General features: G+C 49.3%; 1 protein-coding gene across 3 annotated transcripts; it reads left to right on the top strand.

Moving 5' to 3' along the window:
• Positions 1-2,022: 2,022 nt before the first annotated feature.
• Positions 2,023-16,004, top strand: KLRG2 (killer cell lectin like receptor G2). Of its 3 annotated transcripts, none has more exons than XR_012132085.1 (5): positions 2,023-2,889; positions 8,373-8,474; positions 8,751-8,896; positions 10,727-11,219; positions 11,713-11,806. XR_012132085.1 is itself a non-coding variant. In XM_036994586.2 (5 exons), exons 1-5 carry the CDS (start codon positions 2,079-2,081, stop codon positions 11,828-11,830), a joined length of 1,281 nt encoding a protein of 426 aa, XP_036850481.2. In that variant the 5' UTR covers positions 2,023-2,078; the 3' UTR covers positions 11,831-15,363. The 3 variants fall into 3 exon arrangements, 2 of the variants coding, with proteins under 2 accessions (XP_036850481.2, XP_073094481.1); XM_036994586.2 differs by having other exon boundaries at positions 11,116-11,219; positions 11,713-15,363; XM_073238380.1 differs by lacking the exons at positions 10,727-11,219; positions 11,713-11,806 and adding an exon at positions 15,370-16,004.
• Positions 16,005-17,916: the final 1,912 nt, after the last annotated feature.

A 17,916-nucleotide genomic window follows, 5' to 3' on the forward strand; every position in this document is an offset into this window, starting at 1 on the left:
ATATATTTTATATACTTTTGAACCATTTTAATTTTTACAGTAACCTTTATTTTACAGTAACCTAGAAAATAACACACAATATGCCATCTTTTTAAAAATTGGATTTTTATTTAAGAATGTACAAAAATAAATTCTTTCCAGAAAGTGGAGACAACACAGACAGGTCTAAAGTCTCCCAGACCATCCCCCTGCCTGCCCCCAAAATGATCTGTAGTAGAAGCCACTATTATTATGTTTGGACTGTATCATTCCACATCTTTTAAGATGTATTTTAATGCATATATATGCAATATATGTCCCCACATTAAATATATAGTTTCATGGTTCTGTAACATCTTTCTCTGTTGATAGGTAGTAACTGCACGAGTGGAGGTGAGGATTTATATGTGGGTAACTGTTGAACAAGTGCTGTATGCTTGAAACTAGTTTAAGATTGTATATCAATTATACTTCAATAAAAAAATAAAAAATACATAGTTTTGGTCTTTGAAGGGATTAAACTTAACATATTTTCATATAGCACTTTCTGTCCACTGAAGTTTCCCCCTCAGTTGCTTGTCTTGGGGGTGGGGAGGGGCAGAAACTGACATCTCTTCCCATAGTTTGACTCCCCTCCTAACCTCCTGCCCTCCGCTTCCCCCTTTCTTCCTTTCCCCTGGGTAACAAGCCCACAGTCTTTCCAGATGCTGCTCCGAAGACCACTCCAGCAGAAATCCCTGATGGGATTGCCAGATTTAGCAAATAAACATACAGAAAGCAGGTTAAAATTTAATTTCAGACAATGAACAATTTTCAAATATAAGTATAAACCCACACAGCACTTGGGACATACTTATAAATCCCAAAGAACTCTCTCTTCTTTACCTGAAATTCAGATTTAACTGAGGAGCCTGCAGTTTTTCTGCCAATCCTGCCCTGGGGCACTTGTTAAAAATACCATTGCCCTCGTCCCCTTATAAGGCTCAGTAGGTCAGCCTGGAATCTGTATTTTTTTTAATGGTGCTCAGATCACTGGCCAGGCTTGAGAACCTTGAACGATGGGGCTCCGCTCCCCATGAAAATAATGAAGTCTACTTATCCGCAGTGCTGCTTTCCAAGGTTTCAGTTACCTGTGGTCAGCCACGGTCCAGAAAGATGATCCTCCTTCTGACCAGAAGGTCACTAGCAGCCTAACTAAGCCTACATCATTCACCTAACCTCACCCCACCACATAGGCATCTTATCACCTCGCATCATCACAAGAAGGGTGAGTACAGTACAACAGGACATTGAGAGACGAAGACCACATTCACATCACTTCTATTACAGTATATTATTCAATTTTATTGTTATTGTTGATCTTTTACTCTGCCTAATTTACAAATTGAACTTTATCATCGGTGTGTATGTAGAGGACATACATTTTAAGTATAGGGTTCGGTACTATCCGCAGTTTAGGGCATCTACAGGGAGTCTTGGAGCAATCCAGTGGCTATGAGAGAACCACTCAAACACATTGTCCTGCTTATTCATTCCTCAGACGTTAATTAATGAGTTCGGCTAGTAGGAGCCGCGAGCAGCTGTCCCCGGCTGCTCCTCTCAGGTGTCCTGCCCCATCTCCCACACACTGGGGGGACTTTTCCGTCTACTACTTTTCCGCAGGTCGCCCTATGTCCTTTGGATCCGCTGATTTCTCTGAGGTCCCAGGACCCCCACATACTTGGTCAACCGCTCCTCCGCCCCAAGCTGTAACCCTCAAAACCAGCAAAATGGCAGAGAGCTGTGGGGCTAGAGACAAAGAGGGAGCAGTCAGGCGGGGTTCTGGGTTCTCCGTTACAGTCTGCTCCCAGCTCTGCCTTTGCGGGTAACCCCTGAGCCAGGCCCTCCGGCCCCTCTGGGTGTCCTTGTACCACGTGAAGACTGGGCTGGTGGCCTGAAGCGGACGAGCGGCCGGAGGGCGTGGCCGCGACGGGGAGGGGGCGTGGCCTGACAACTGGGTTGACCCCGCGTGACCAATCCCGACAGGGGAGGCGAGGCCGGGTGCCTACCTGGGCCCAGGTGTGCTCCGCTCAGCATCTCCCGGTCTCTCAGTGCGCGAGATGGAGTGCGCCCCGGAGGCGTCGGGAGGAGACCCGGGCGGGGCCGAGCTCCCAATGGAACCCTTGATAAGCCAGGGGCCGGGGCCGGAGCAGCCGCAGCCGCAGCCGCAGGTCCCCGCGGAGAAGCGACGTGCGGAGAGTCCCGAGGGCAACCCGGCTCTGGCCAGGGCCGTGAGGGAGGCGGCGGGCGCAGGCCAGGAGCTCGTCGGCGGGAAGAAGCTGCCTCGCCCCGCGCTCCTGCGGCTGCCGCCCCCCAGCCTCGGCTACGGCGCTTTCCGCCGCCAGGCGTCCGCGGGCGCCGAGCCGCCGTCGCCTGGCCCCACCGCGGCCGAGCAGCCCCGGGACGGCGAGGCGCCGGCGGGCGGGCTGGTGCCCTGGGCCGCACCGGGGGAGCCGACGGCCGGCGCCTGGGCCCCCATGGAGCTGCAGGTGGATGTGCGCGTGAAGCCCGTTGGCGCGGCCGGTGGCAGCCGCGCACCCTCGCCCGCGCCCTCCACGCGCTTCCTCACGGTGCCGGTGCCAGAGTCCCCAGCCTTCTCCCGCCACGCCTCCCCCGCGTACCCCTTCCTGCCGCGGACGCCTTCCCCGGGCGGCACGTTGGGCCGCGGCGCGCCCCTGGCTCCAGCCCGGGCGGAGCGCGGCAGCGACACCGAGGGCCGGGCCAGCCCCACCGAGGGGCGCGCGGAGTCCCCGGGCTCCCCCACATGCCGCTGCCACTGCCAGAAGCTGGGGCTGAAGGAGGACGCCGACCTGCTGCACCACGCCGAGCAGGACGGAGACACGAAGCTGCCCCGGGCCATCAAGCTCATGGGTAAGCGCGCGCTGCGCCGCGGGGGCGGGCCACGCAGCAGGAGCGCCCACCGCCGGGCCGCTGCAGCCGCCGGACTGGGGGATGCAGACGGCCCTCGGATGCCCAGACTCCCCCTGGCCTCTCGGGCCTAGCATCAGTAAAACTCTGGTCTACGTAATGATGATTCAATTTGCTTGCGAGAAGACAATAAAGCCACTAGTTTAACCCCCACCCGAAAAGAGCTTTCGCGTTCCCTTCTGGCGTGCGCAGCGTCTTTGGGAAGTAGAGGCGGAGGGAACGCCAGGGCCCAGGAAGTCTTTCAGTGCCACGTGACGGTGGTGGTAGCTTGGGCGGGAACTCGGGTCTTCGGACTCCTGGTCAGCGGACTCCTGGTCCCAGGGCTGACGGAACCGCCGCCCTGCCCTGGGCCAAGCTCCCGGCCAGGCTTCCAACTTCCCACCGCAATATATTGAGGAGCGTTTGGTCCCAAACACAAATCCATTATTCAGCAGCTACAGTGAGGTGTAGGCACCAGGCTGTGCTAGGTGGGGGAGTGGGTTCAGGGTTTTTGGAGGGGTGGAAGGGGTCGGTTGGCAGGGAAAGAAAAAGACACATAAACAATCTTGGACAGGGAACCAGGAGGGCGTGTCGGTGAACCTGGGGACATGGGAAAGTTTCCTGGAGCTAAGCCTTGAAAGGTGAGTAGGAGTTGGGGGTGGTAAAGGCCCTTTCTGGGTGGAGAGCCAGCACAAACAGAGGCCAGGAGGAGCCAGGCTGCCCTGCAGTCAGAATGCCAAAACCTTGGCCAGGTGAGAGGAGCAGCAGGCCAGACAGACAGGCTCCAGATCTCAAGGGCCTCTGTGCTAGCAGTTCTTAGACATGTAGGATTCAGGGACTGGCAGCAATCAGGAAAGTTTGCAGAGATTGGTGTGAGCACGTTTTCTGCACGCTGGTGTTCTAGTTCTCTATTGCTGTAACAAATCGCCGCAAGCATATAGTGGCTGAAAACAACACAAAGTTGTTCTCTCGCAGTTCTGTGGGTTGAAGTGTGATGGTGTCCAAAGCAGTGGGGTTGTGTTCCTTCGCGGAGCCAAAGGGGAGATTCCAGCCAAAGGGGAGATTCCGTTTCCTTGCCTTTTGTAGCTTCTAGGGGCCACAGCATTCCTTAGCTCATGGGCCTTACTATATTCAAAGCCAGCAATACCCTGCTGAAACCTCCAGCTGCCGTCTCTGACTCCTCTGCCGGCCTCTTCCATGTATAAGGACCCTGTGATTACACTGGGCCTACCCATAAAATCCAGGAAAATCTCCCCATCTCAAGGTAAGCAGATGTGCAGCCTTAATTCCATCTGAACCCTTAATTCCCTTGGCTGTGCATCCAGAGATTAAGATGTGGGCATATTTGGGGGCAACATTATTCTACCACATGTGTCTACAGCTGTTATTATACTAGTAAATGAGGCAAAAGTTGGGCTGATAAGGAGGTGAGGAGCTAGTGGGGAAGTGATATGGTTGGGTTTTTACTCTAGAACGTGAGTTCTGCCAGCATTGTGAAGGATGGGGCAGGCATGAGATTGAAGGAGAGACTAGTTAAAGGAGGTGACAGCAGTAGTTCAACAAGAGATGGTGAAGCCTTGATCCACAGCAGAGGGAAAAGGGGGGGTTCCAGGGTTAGGATTAGCTGGGCCACTGAGCCAATGAAGGTTTGCCAGCAGGAGGAGTGGGGATGACTCCGGCATTGGTTAACTTAAGTAACGAGCTGTATGATGGACTGTGTTATCCTTAAAAAATGGAGAATGGGAGAAGAGGTGTGGGAGAGACAAATTAGGTGTTTGGGGGAGTTCCAGGTAGAGGTATCATTTAAAGGAAGAGGAGCTAGCCACTTCTTCCCAGCTAGACTGGGAAAGAAAAAATGTGAGTGGCAGGAAAAACATCAGGACACCTGAAGAGGAAAAGGAGTTTCTAGAAGCATGTGGTCAGCAGTGTCGAATGTTTGTTGAGGGGAGCGGTGGACTTCAGGACTGGATGACTAGAGAGGGTTGCCACCTGGGATCAGTGCCCACTGTTGAAGCAGATAACCCAGGGGTGTGAAGAACAGGTGGGAGGGCGAGATGTCAGATTGGCAGCAACAGCAGGGTGCATGCTGATGCTTGGCACTTTGAGCTCGGGATTAAAGAGACCTGAGGTTCCCAAGGCGGGGCTGAGGCTTGGTCTGAGGGTTCCTGCTTGGATGAGGAGCTGTGAGTAGTGGTTTCTGCCTGTGATGGCCTTTACCTCCTGGGGTCAAGCTGGTTATCTCAACAAGAGGGCAAACCAAGGCACAGGCTCTATGACTTGCTCAAGCCCAGGTAGTGAGCCGTAACCCTGCTGTTTCCTGGTCCCCTCCTCATGAGCCCAGGAGGGAAGAAACCACTGTGGAAAGGGTTGGGGATGTCTCCTTACCTTATTTGGGCAAGTGTCCCAAAGGCACTGTCCTCCTATAAACTGAGGGATCAAAGATACACAGAGTGTTATCAATGAGCACGCATCCCGGAAGAGAAACCGGTTTGCAGAGAGCCTCAGGTGGGAGGCAGAGCTACATGCTCAGGTGGAGAGTCTTAACCCTGGAGTCACCTCTCCTGGTCCCCAAGGCTGGATTAGGTGCCCCTATCCGTTCTCCTACTGGCCCGGCTGCAGCACACAGTCTGGTCCAGGCGAACGTGTGCATGGAGCAAAAGTTGCAGACAGTCTGGGATGAGCTGGGAGAGAGCAGAGGCTGGGGGAAGGGGGTTTGAGAGGTGGGGCAACCTAAGAACGCCAGAGGTAGGATTTTGGTGGGACCCACAGGCAGAATGTTCTCAGCTGCAGTGCAGGAGGAAATGGAGGCAGGAAGGGTGCTGTTGGGCTTTTTCAGGCACCTCTGAGGAGCAGAGGTCAGCGCAGGAGGTGTCACCAAAGAAGGCCTCTCACTGGCGTGAGCCCTCTGAATCCCTGTGCCCCACTTTGTATTTGGAAGTTTGTATTACATTTCTTAAGACAGGCCCCCAAATTGAATAAACTTTTAAGTCCCACAAAACCTGGCTCCACCCCTGGCCATGGAGCTTAGCAAGGAGGAGGCAGCTGGTTTCCATCGCAGGGCAGGAAAGGTGGTCCTGATGCAGCAAATGAAGGTGTGATGCACAGTGAGCAAGTAAGCAGAGGTGTAACATCAGAGATGCTAGGCCAAGATGTGCAAAGGAGATTGGGTGGAAGCTAGAGAAGGGGGCAGAAGGGATGGTGCTGGAGAGCAGGGAAGTGTCTATTATTATTGCCATGTTCTTGCTGTTCTCAGGGCGGGTGGAAGACCCTTGGAGTAGGACTGGGTGAGTTTGCAGACACTGAGAAACTCTGATTTAAAGAGGAGAAGGTCTAGGACTGGGTTTAGGGTGCAGGCAGGTTTGAAGGAGATGTCGGCTTTCTCTGTATTTTGATTTTTATGCAAGGAGAATGTGTTCCCTGTGTAATTTCGTTGCTTTTCAAGGTGGGTGGGGTGGGCTTTTCCAAGGTCAACATTGCAGGCTTTTGTAATATACGTATTTCTTTACTGCTTTGTTTTCTGAAAGGTCAGAGATGAACATAGTGTCTACTCACAGTAGTTACCAGGGTGATTGGTAGATTTATTTTCCTTTTCTTTTCCAGACTTTTTAGTTCTGCTTTTATAACCTTAAGACTCAATTTATGTGTGTCTTTTATTCCAAACATTTTCAAATCCCTGTTTTTGGTGACAGCATCTTTGATCTGTAATTCACATACCATACAATTCACCCATGTCCCGTGTATGATTCAGCCATCTTTGGTATATTCACAGAGCTGTGCAGGTACCACCAAAGACAGTTCTAGAATACTTCCATCAAAAAGGAATGCTGTACCATTTACCTCCTGCTCCCAGCACTCGGCCCCAAGCAACCAAGAATCTACTTTCTGTCCTTATGAGTTTGCCTGTTGTGGACATTTCATAAAAATGGGCTCATACGATCTGTGTCCCTTTGTGTCTGGCTTCTTTCACTCAACATGAAGTTTTCAAGGCTCGTCCATGTTGCAGATGTACCAACACTTCATTCCTGAATGATAAGCTTCATTGTACAGATGCGCTATGTTTTGGTTATCCATTTATCAGTTGATGGAAATTTGAGTCAAATCCCTTTAAAAAGCAGATTGTGTGTGTGTGTGTGTGTGTATATACACATACATGCATTTTATGACATTTCACGTATCAATGTAACACTTCCCTTTCCAGTCTTTGAAGCCAGTGTTTTCTCTACAGCAAATGAAAAAAATGGGGATTTCAAAAGGGCCTATGCTTCTGAAGTTCAATTATGATTGGAAATGTGTTTTACTAAAAACTTTAAGAAATGCGTTCTATCTGGGTGTGTATTTATATGTGGGTATATCCTAATATGCATGAGGTTTTTAAAATGGAATTCATTTTTTCAAAGTAATATTCGCCAGAGAATTACCTCCGTTATTTCAGTTTTTGGTAAATATGGTGATTGAGTCCGTAGGACCGTCCACCAGTATGCGGCGTGTGTTCCTGACCCTTACCCATGAGATCCGGGTGGGTCCTGGGGCCCCTTGCCGCAAGGTGTCCAGGAGAGGAGAGCTGGCTTCTTAACAATAACTGATTTCACACTTCTGTACTGGGGCAGAGATCAAACTCAGGAGAGCTTGGTTACTTCAGTTGCTTTGTATTTTCCCGTTGAAAGCTGCTGGTACCTTGTCAGTGGCTGTGATGAACCATTTACTGTAATTTATTCTCCAAGTTTTCCCCTCTGGCTTCCCTGGTTACTCCATCAACAGGGCAGGATGTGGCATTTGAGCCTTTGCCCACCCCACTCCTCCCTGAGAGCCCTTCTGTCCCTCTGTAGCCTCCTTGCAGCCATCTCCTCCCTAGGTCCTTGAGCTGCTGGCAACACACATCTGTCTAGTGCTTGACAGACTGCAGGGCACTCTCTGCACAACACTTCATTAGTGGCCTCCAGTGACTTGGAGAGATGGAAGATGCAGGTGTGATTTCAGTGTTAAAATGAGAAAACACCAAGATCACTGGAGGGGCCCATGGAGGCAGGACTTGAACCTGGGCCTGTCTGTCCAAGTGCAAAGGGAGCCCTCTTTCCTCTCTTGTTTGGAGTTCCGTCTCCTGGAGCCTCTGTCCTGTGAGCATCTTGAGTGCAGGGGCCTGGCCTGCCCTTGGGATTTGTACTGTGTGTCTGATGAACATTAAGTGCTCAGTGAATGGTTGTTAGCCAATTATTTGTTGTCTTTCTTAAATAGAGTCTTATGTCTTCTAGTTACTTAAGAAGCAGAAAATCTGCAAGCAATTTTCTCCTAATTATGAAGTTCTGGCCTAAATTGAGTGTTTTTTCCAGGTGTCTTGAGCTGAGAGGGTGGGTGCTAAGGTGGGCACAATGTTGGTGTCTGAGTCAGTGTGGTGCTGAGTGGGGTGGGGTGGGTGGTTTCCTGACCTGTCTGCCCCCCGCCTCCCCCAGGGCTGCCCATGTACCTGAAGTCCCTGCGCTGGGCCCTGGCGGTCATGGCTGTGTTCCTGGCAGTGTCCGCGGTCGCCATTGTGGTCCTGGCCTCTAGAGCAGGTATAGTGCTCCTCCGGGCTCCTCTCCTCCCCTGCTCCACCACCAGGCGCTCTGGTTCTTACAGCACCTTTGTGAGAATTAGAGAAAGATGTCGCCCGGGGCCCATGCAGTACAAAGACACAGGGCTTGTGGAACAAAGATGAGGGAGAAGAGCTCTTTCCTCCCACTGGCCAGGGCCTGCCCACCCTGCTTGCCACCCCAGGCTTTGACCTGTTAGCATACATGCATTCAGTGTTCTGTCTTCCAGCAGCTCACCGGTGGTCTCTGTGTTTGCAGGGGCCAGATGCCGCCCATGCCCCCAGGGCTGGATGTGGTCTGAGAAGCACTGCTACTACCTCTCTGCCGAAGCACAGGCCTGGGAGGCCAGCCACGCTTTTTGCTCAGCCCACCATGCTACCCTCCCCCTGCTGAGCCACACCCAGGTGAGAAGGGGCAGGTGGGCTTGGGGTGGATATCGTTACAGATCACAGATCTCTAGCACAGGCAGGGATTTCAAAGATCTAGTCCAACTCTACATTATGGGAAACGTCACCAAGGCCTGGGAACATAAGGTGACTATGCAGGAGCACCAGACACCAGATCTCCCAGGCCTTCAATTTACTCTTCATCCTAAGAAGTGGAGGCAGAGCTGGGAAGGCTGGAGTGGGGTGCTGCCGTCCAGCCTGGCGGCCAGGCGTTTACAGCTCTGGGGCCAGTCCCCTGGCAGGGCCGTGGTGAAGACACCTGTGTCCTTTCTGGGAGGTAGTATGGAAAATAAGTGTAGTCGGTATTGTCAGCAACTCCAGACAGTAAGTATTTCTTCCATGATCATTTGTCTGAGGGAGGGCTGTTGGCGGGCTGATCGTGGCTGGGTTTAGTAGGACAGTCCAGCTTCCAGGGGCAGATTGGCTGGGCTCAAGGCTGCGGGTCGGGCTCATCTTTGCTCCATGAGTCTCTCATCCTTACCCTTTTGAAAGTCTGCGTAAGAAAAATGGCAGAAGGGCAAGAGCCAAGCACCATTTAAGGCCTCTACTTTCACATCTGCTACTGTTCCATCAGCCAAAGCAAATAAGCAAAACAACAGCAAAGGGACAGGAGAGTGTATTACATCCGCAGGCTGCCAGGGAGAGGCTGCTGTACCCTCTGACTTGGCCTCAGAGCCAGCCCAGGCTCCTTTTCATCCTCCCCAAAGCTCCCCCACTGGCCCTGCCCGCAGGCCACAGCCTGTGGAGTTCAGCTGAAGAAGAAATGACCAGCAACGGCAGGCTTTGTGCACCCTGTCTGTTCTGCGACCTCTCCACTTACACATGCAGTCCGGCCTGGGGGATTCCTGAAGGGGTAAGGTTAGCAACCTTCAGCCTGGAAGCTGCTTCTGGCTTCTCTTTTGGCTGGTGACTGGAGGTGCTGCTTTGAGGGGACAAGGTGGGTCTGCACGGACCCCCCTGGGGCACAGTCGGCCTGATGGCCCGTGTGTTACCTGCAGCCCTGGCTAGTTGCTGGCAGTGAGCACAGGGAGGCAGTTTTGTTGAGCTGGCCTGCTGTGTGCTGGGCTCTCAGCCCATGATGAGTAAGACCGCACCCCCCACCCCCAAGCTATGAAGGTTGAGGCAGCACAGGGAGGGAGCACAACTGTAGCCCGGGGCAGCACCCAGTCCCTGCAGGAAGGGACCTTCTAGCCGAGGCCAGAAGGATGACCAGGAGCACAGCCATCGTCCCAGTGCTTGCTTTCTAAAGCCCGGGCTTACATATAGAGGTTTTGTCTTTGTCACCTTAAAGTTTTCTGAGTGTAATGTTAAATTTGTTTACACCAGTCCACTTCTGATTTTCACTGATGTGAATACACACTTCTGGGCCTTGTGAGCGACATGTGCTTGTGGTATAGACTGTTTTTAACTTGGCATGTTTCATATTTACATTTTCTGCATAACTGTATTTCCTATGTACTTGTCATCTTTAACAGCACTGTAATTTTCCATCATGTTGATATCCCAGAATTTGCCTAGTTATTTCCTGTGGCTGAACATTTGGGTCATTTCCACTTTTTCTTTATAAATGGCATGGTGTTATCTTTGGGTAAGTTCATTTTCTCTCTGTTAAGTTCTTGGATTTGTTCCCCAAAGTGGGATCAGCCATCCTAGGGATAGGAATGATGTTCCCGCTCTCCCACCTAGCTCCGTCATGTTCCGGAAAGAGGGCTGGTGTGGACCCTGCCACCTTGTCCACCCCACGCTGCCAAGCCCCCACGCCACAACTTACAATGTTCTTTTTCCCAGGTTGACCGTGGCTCCCAGGCCACCTCTGCAGCCTCATCAAGCCCATCCCTCGCCTCCAGGCTGGTCCGCCTGTTTGCTGCTTACTGCCTGGATGCGCTCTGTGGCTCCCAGCTCTGCTCATGCATTTCCCCTTCTCAGGGCTTCTTCACTTCTGGTCCACTCAAAACCCATCATGTGTTGCTGGCTGGGGACTGGCATTCACAGCCTGTTTCTCCTTGAGGGCTGAGATGGGGTCAACCCCCCAATTTGGGTCCCCAGCCCTGAGGGCAGTGCCCAGCAACCAGCAGGCTTCCAACAGAGCTTCCCAATTCCTGGCACTCAGGGACAGCTGGGTTGAGCTGTCACTTCTGTAGTCCAGAGAGGAGTGACCATTTGCTTTTCTCCCTTAGGACTTTCTGAGCAGATACCCAGTCTCCAAGTATTCCTGGGTGGGGGCCCGGCGAGGCCCCCAGGGCTGGCACTGGATCGACGGGGCCCCCTTGCCACCCCAGCTGTGAGTGACTGTGGGCTTGGTGGGAGGCCCCCGTCCCCAACCCACTAGCACGGGTTCCCGTGACCAGAGTGACGTCACAACAGGTGCCTGGACTGGAGCCTCCCCGCCTCTGCCAATGTCCCCACAGCAGCTGATCTGGATCTTCCATCTGTCCCCCGATTCAGACCCCTGCTCCACTGACAGCCACAGGCACCTTTTGGGGGACCCACCCCACTACACCCATGCTCAGGGCCTGGGTTTTAGTCCCTGTCACCCCACCCCTTGTTTGGGTCCCCCAGTGCACTTCCCCAAGCAGGGCTGTCACCCTGTTCTACAAGAGGCATGTGCCACACCGAGTGGTTTGGTGGTCGGCCCAGAGCCCACAGCTGACAAGCGAGGGGTGGTGTGGTGGGTGGGGGGCATCCTCACAACTCCTATCCCTGTGCAGTGATTCCAGCACTCACCATGTGCCCCATCATCCTGAGTGTCCCTCCAACTTCTCACCCTTCCCCAGACTCCCTGAGGAAGAGGACAAGCCAGATCTCCAGTGTGGGGGCCTGCAGGGAGGCAAGCTCGTGGCTTTGGACTGTGCTTCTCTAAGACCCTGGATCTGTGCCAAGGGGTCCAAGTGATCTGGCTTCTGCACATCCTTAGATTGTTGGGCAAGCAGCTCTCCCAGGGGTGGCCAAGTTGAAAGCCGAAGCAGCTTCTTCCCCAGACCCAGGCTTCCAGGTCTCCTGGCTCAAGAGGCCCTGCGTCACCCAGGGAGCTGGACTTCCAGTGCAGGAAGATCACACCCAGGGAGAGGTGGCTTTCCGGGGCCCTGGGGCTGGGTGCTCATTTTAGTCTCCACCTTCTGAAGTGGACTTGTTTGGTGTTCTTGCTATGGTTTTTTAGCATTTCCAAGCCATTTTCCTCCATCATTAAAATGGCCATTTCCTATTCTCTTCCTACCTGTATGCTTAATCCCATGCACACATGGTCATAGGTGATCCCAGCTTGGGTTTTTACTGGAGCCCTTCAAAGGGATCTTCCATTGTTTTCTGGCAATGGGATTTGGCAGCAGTAACATCTTTCCTATAAATGCCATTTCCAGGCAGCTGGGCCCATGGCTGACACGGCTGACCAACAGTGACTGGAAGACACCAGTTGAGAAGTGAACAGCCTCTCGAAGTGGGGACAGAGAGGTTTCCTTCCCTCTAGGAGTTAGCAAAGGGCTGGCAGGGAGAAGGGTTCTTTGCGGAGCATGTGGGGCTGGCAGGGCCTTCCTACCAGCTCAGCCTCAAGCTGGGAAGATGCAAAGGGCAGGGCCACCTGTTCAAGAAGCCAAGGGAGCAAGACCCCAGCCCCTCCACCCAACATCACCACCACCATAGGCATGTGGTGCAAGTTACTGCAAAACATGGGGGCTGCGTGAGGAAGTTAATTGGAGAAATGTGAGAAGGGTCTTCCACCCCAACTGTTGGGGCACCAACCTAATGATGTGTGTTGGGGTTCAGTGAAGGGCCTGTCTTGGGCTAGGATTGCCAACAGGCAGGCCGAAAGGGCTTGTTTACTCTTGCCCGCCTGTACAGACCTCTCCAGATGGCAGGATTACCTGTGTCTTATCTTGGTGTTGAGCACTCAACATGACTGTCCTGTACAAGTCAGCCTTCCTCTTTAAAGGTAGACCATGCTTCCAAATTCCCTTCAAACAGAGAAGCCTTCACTGGTCCACTTAACCAACAGCTCGTACAGAATATGTAGGCTGTCTGGGAGAAAGGGATGGAGAGGCCTAGGGGCGTAATCAACAAATGATACAAGCCTTACCTTACCAAGCTTCGGTGTTTCTCATGGCTTTCTACTTACTCCAACCACAAATTCATCCGAGTTTGACAGCATGTCCAACTTCAGCTCACTTCAAAGCCCTCCCATGCAAACCCGTGTCTGGTGTATCAGGCAGGCTTAACATCCAGAGCATTTCAGCTCTTCCCAGCTTCAGAGTCAACTACTGCAGGCTTGGGGCTCCCCCTTGCCCACATGCCACGTAGAATCCCCTTGGAGATTAAAGGCCTGGAATCTGAGTTTTGCAGCTTACCTTGGTGAAGAAGGGGAGTAAGTGAGCTTCTGATCTACCATACTTGGAAGCTCCGAGTTACTGTCCGAAGTTGGCAAACCAAGAAACAGCAGTGTAAGCTTATTACTTAGAACTCTAAAGTACTAGAAGAGACATAAAAAAAAAAATTACAGTAGTTGCCTTAAAACTAATTGATGTTGGCAGAAGTCAGAACAGTGGTTATCTTGGGGGAGGGGAGTACTAATTGGAAAGGGGCACCAGGGTACCACTGTTGAGCTGGGTGATGTCAGGTGAATAGTCATAAAAATTCATCAAGCTGTACACTTAAGATTTTAAAAAAATTAAGTATCTGTCTCCAGGAACAGGAATGAGTTTACAGAGGGACTGATTTTAACATCCTTGACTACAACTAACTTAAAAACTATACTCACATTTTTAAAAAGTTCATGCACTACTTTGATAAAAAGGAAATTAAATTTTTTAAAAAGACCCACAAGATTCTGATGTGCACCAATCACAATGTAAGTTGGCAGTAGTTCAACATGAAGGGGACAGTAGTTCAACATGGAGAAATATAGTCAAAGATTTTGTACTAGCTTACATTGGTATGTAGTAACCACCCTAGAGGTAATGAGGATTTAATAATATAAGTTATGGTCGAACCAGTGTTGTATTTTGAAACTAACCTAAGATTGTGTATCAACTACACTTTAATTAAAAAAAAAAAAAAGACTGATGTGCAGCCTGACTCAAGGATTACTAGCTTCAGAAATGAATTCCTGTGACTGCCCTTTTTTATAGCCAGAAGCTGGAAAAGTTACACAGCAGGTTGTTGGTCTGCATGGAATTCCTCTGAGTAATCTTTCTAGCCTCCTTTCCCACTAGGCACTGCCAGCTGCTATTGTTTGGAGACCAGCCTCTGACGCAGGCTGCCCTGGTAGCCCCCAAGGGGCAGCTCTGGACATGTGGCTTGTGGGAGAGTCCATGTTAAGCACACCCAACCCATCCTCCACCAAGTCCTGAAATTCTGATTCAGTGGGTCAGAGGTGGGATCAAGACCCCCGCATCAGGTTTTCGCAAGCTTTCCTGGTGATACTGATGCAGATGATCCAGAAACTGCACTTTGAGAAACCCCATCTAAGAGCCTCTATTGCCACCAGGAAAAAAATATGCATATATATACTTTGACCAGTTTTGATATATCATTTGCACAAAAAATGTGCCCATTCAAGTACCTTTTGGTAAGTACTGGCACCCATGTAACCAGTGCCAATCAAGAAATGGAATGGTTCCAACAATCCAGAAAGTTCCTTCATGTCCCTTTGAAGTCCATCTTCCCTGACCTCCAACCCCAGGCAAACTATGTTCCTCTGAAGATTTTTAGCTTGTTCTAGAACTTCATATAAAAATCATACTGTTAGCATATTTTAAAGACTTATTCATGTTGCTGCACATATCAGTAGTTCCTTTCTTTGGATGGATATGACAATTTTTATTTTCTAGTTGGTAACATTTTGGGTGTCTCCAGGTTTTGGTTGTTATGAATACAGCTGCTGTAACATTCAAATACCAAGTCTTTGGACATTGGATTTCTTTTATCTTGGGTATTTGAGAACGGGATTGATGGGTCATATGATTAGACTATGTCTAATTTATAAGAACTATCAAATTGTTTTCCAAAGCAGCTGTATCAGTTTAACAATCCCACCAGCAAAATACTGAAGTTCCAGTTGCCCCACAACTTCAGCACTTGGAGTTGCTTGTCTTCTTACATTTAACCATTCTAGTGGGTGTGTAAGTAGTCTTTCAATGCGGTTTTCATTTGCATTTTCTTGATGACTGATGAGCTTTGATCCTTTCATTTTTCATTTGCCATTTGTGTATTTTCTTCTGTGACTTTGATGCTGATGGTCCAGAAAACCTGCCTGAAAGACCCATATGCCTGCCAGGACACAGCTTCTTTTAAAGTGATGATTTAAAAATATCTAAGTTATCTTAGATATCTAAGTTATCTTAGTTATCTCTGGAATATCTAAGTTATCTCTTAACATTATGAAAATTCTCAAAATAGTTAATAAAAATGATGCAATGAACATCCATATGCTCTCTCCCTAGATCTAACAGCTGTGTATACATATGAAATTGAACCATTTGGAAATGAGTTGGAGACATCAAGTCATTCATCACCTCCAAATAGTTCAGCATACAGCTCCTAAAATGAAGGGTATGCTTTAGATAATTGCAGTTCCACCATTACACTCAATAAAAGTAACATTTAAGTTCGTATTCAATCCATGTTTCAATTTCCCCAGCTGTTCATTGTTTTAAGCAAAGACCCAATCAGGGTTTACGTGTTATTATTGGTTATCTTTTCAGTCTCTTTCAACATACAACTTTTCTTCTATAACATGGACTTTATGAAGAGACCACTCTGTCTTGTAGAATGGCAAATACTCCGGATTTCCCTATAAACTGGAAGACTTAGGTTCAATATAAACATCTTCCCTAACCTCCAACCCCAGGCAAACTATGTTCCTCTAATACTTCATGACACTGGGTACTTCATATTTCATCACCTGATAGATTTTAACATTGATTTCAAGGAATTTGTACCAAACTTTCTTTTAAAAAAAACAGAACAGGTAACTAAAACATGTAACTCAAATATCCCAATTTGGATAAATATGGGCTTTTCATCTGTTCTCAGATTTAGAGGTAAAGACTGTACAAAGGGTCTTTTAAATGGTACACACTATATAAAGCTATTACTCTGTTTTCATTTGGGCTCTTTGTTCCCTCTTGGGACATATCCGTTGGTCCCTTCTTGCCTCTTCTAGCTCAGGCATACCTGCAAAGTCATAGCCAGGAAGAGCTTCAAGTTCAGGAAAAAAGACAGCTGCCTTTGATTAGTCACTTGTGTCGCTTAGTCCCATCCCACCCTGCCCCCCACACCAAATGGGTGTAATGATAGGATACCACTCCTGCCAGTACTACAGCCATGTATGAATCAAGTGAGATCATGTTTTAAACAATGAGGCACTTGAGTAATTAATTACACATAGTTCACTGAGTATCAGCAGTGTCTCTGTACCAGGCTTAGGAGGATGCAGAAAACAAGGTCCATTCTCTGCCTTGACACTTGGTCTGGCTGCCAACACTAGGGTGTGTTCAGGCAAAGGAAGCCTTAGAGACTCAGGCGTTGTCTCTCCATCTGCCCACCACCACGGTATAGCCACGTGGTCTGGCACTGACCCCAGTTTGGGGATGAGGGTAAGGAGGGATAACTTGGGGGGCACCTGACACATCTAAGACAATCCTGCTAACCCTGCATCCATGCCCCCAGGCCAAGGTTTGGTTCACAGGCCCAAGTCAATAAAGGATATCATCATTCTGCTCACTTCAGCTGGTTCCCAAATGGGAACATGACACAATTTGGGTCAGAGAGATACAGATTGTCTGAGGCTTCTGGGAAAAGTTGCCTTGCTCTATATAGACAAGATTGAATGGATTCTCTTCATCTGGACAAAAGGTTCAGGTGCTAACCTAAGAGAGGAGCTGTTACATGGAACTCAACCACCTGAGTGCACTGCTTTTGGGATCCTGAAAGCCACTCCCCCAAAGCAGTATCAGTAACACATTTTGGGGCTGGCATCGGCCTTTGTTTTCTCCTCTATTATCTCACCTCTTTGCTGGATCCTTGACCAAGATCTCAGTTGAATCTGAATGCCTTGCTTCAGCTCTGCTGGCCATTTATTTTTTGGTCTGACCCTCCAGACATGCTTGTAGACCCATAATGATTGACATCCTGGTTACTGCTGGCTCTTGGGAGAACACACAGGCATGCCTTAGTTTGGAAACATCTGCTGGCCCCAGGACAACTATGCCAGTAGCCCTGTGTCTCTGCCATCAAAACCTCTCTCAGCCTTTCCTGACTCCAATGAGCCTGGGATTATTTTTTAAGATTAGAATGGGCAATGGGAGGAAAAATAGAGGGCAACTTTGTACTGCCTTATTTATATCCTAGGCAAATACAAATATCAACAGTCAAGGTATAATAAAATCATGATGTAAACAGCTTTGATCTTTCAGATAGGAAAAACAGACATGAATGTTTTTCAAAATATGTAAGTTAGCATAGCTCACTATGGTCGACTAAAGTTCTGAAGGTTCTCAGCTCTGCCAAAAATCAACCCTGGGATGTGAGGATGATCTCACGTCTAGCAAAGCAGTCAAAAAGCTCAGGGCAGCAGCTACTTATCAACTTAAAGGCACATTTCAATGGTTGAACAAATTTGTACAGCCAAACCAGTACATACTACCTAATACCCACCTTGCATAATATATACATTTTTTTAAACTATGTAATATTTACTTAGATTTTAAATGTTGAAAACTAAACATTTTAAACTTTAAAAACCATCACTAAGATTTATAAAAATTTATATAATGAAGACAGGCCATTACTATCATTTTGAAAGGTACCACACTGACTATCAAATCACCACATTTGTCACACTGACAAAGTTACCACATTTAATAATATAAGTATTTGAACTAACATACACTTAGTTCTGGCTCAAAGGGATAACGCTGAAAGCTATTATTTAAAAGAGTTTATAAAAACAGACTCTTAAAAGGGAACTTGCAAAAGATAAAAGTCTT

This window comes from Manis javanica, chromosome 6 (assembly GCF_040802235.1).
Source record: "Manis javanica isolate MJ-LG chromosome 6, MJ_LKY, whole genome shotgun sequence".
Classification (NCBI taxonomy): domain Eukaryota; kingdom Metazoa; phylum Chordata; class Mammalia; order Pholidota; family Manidae; genus Manis; species Manis javanica.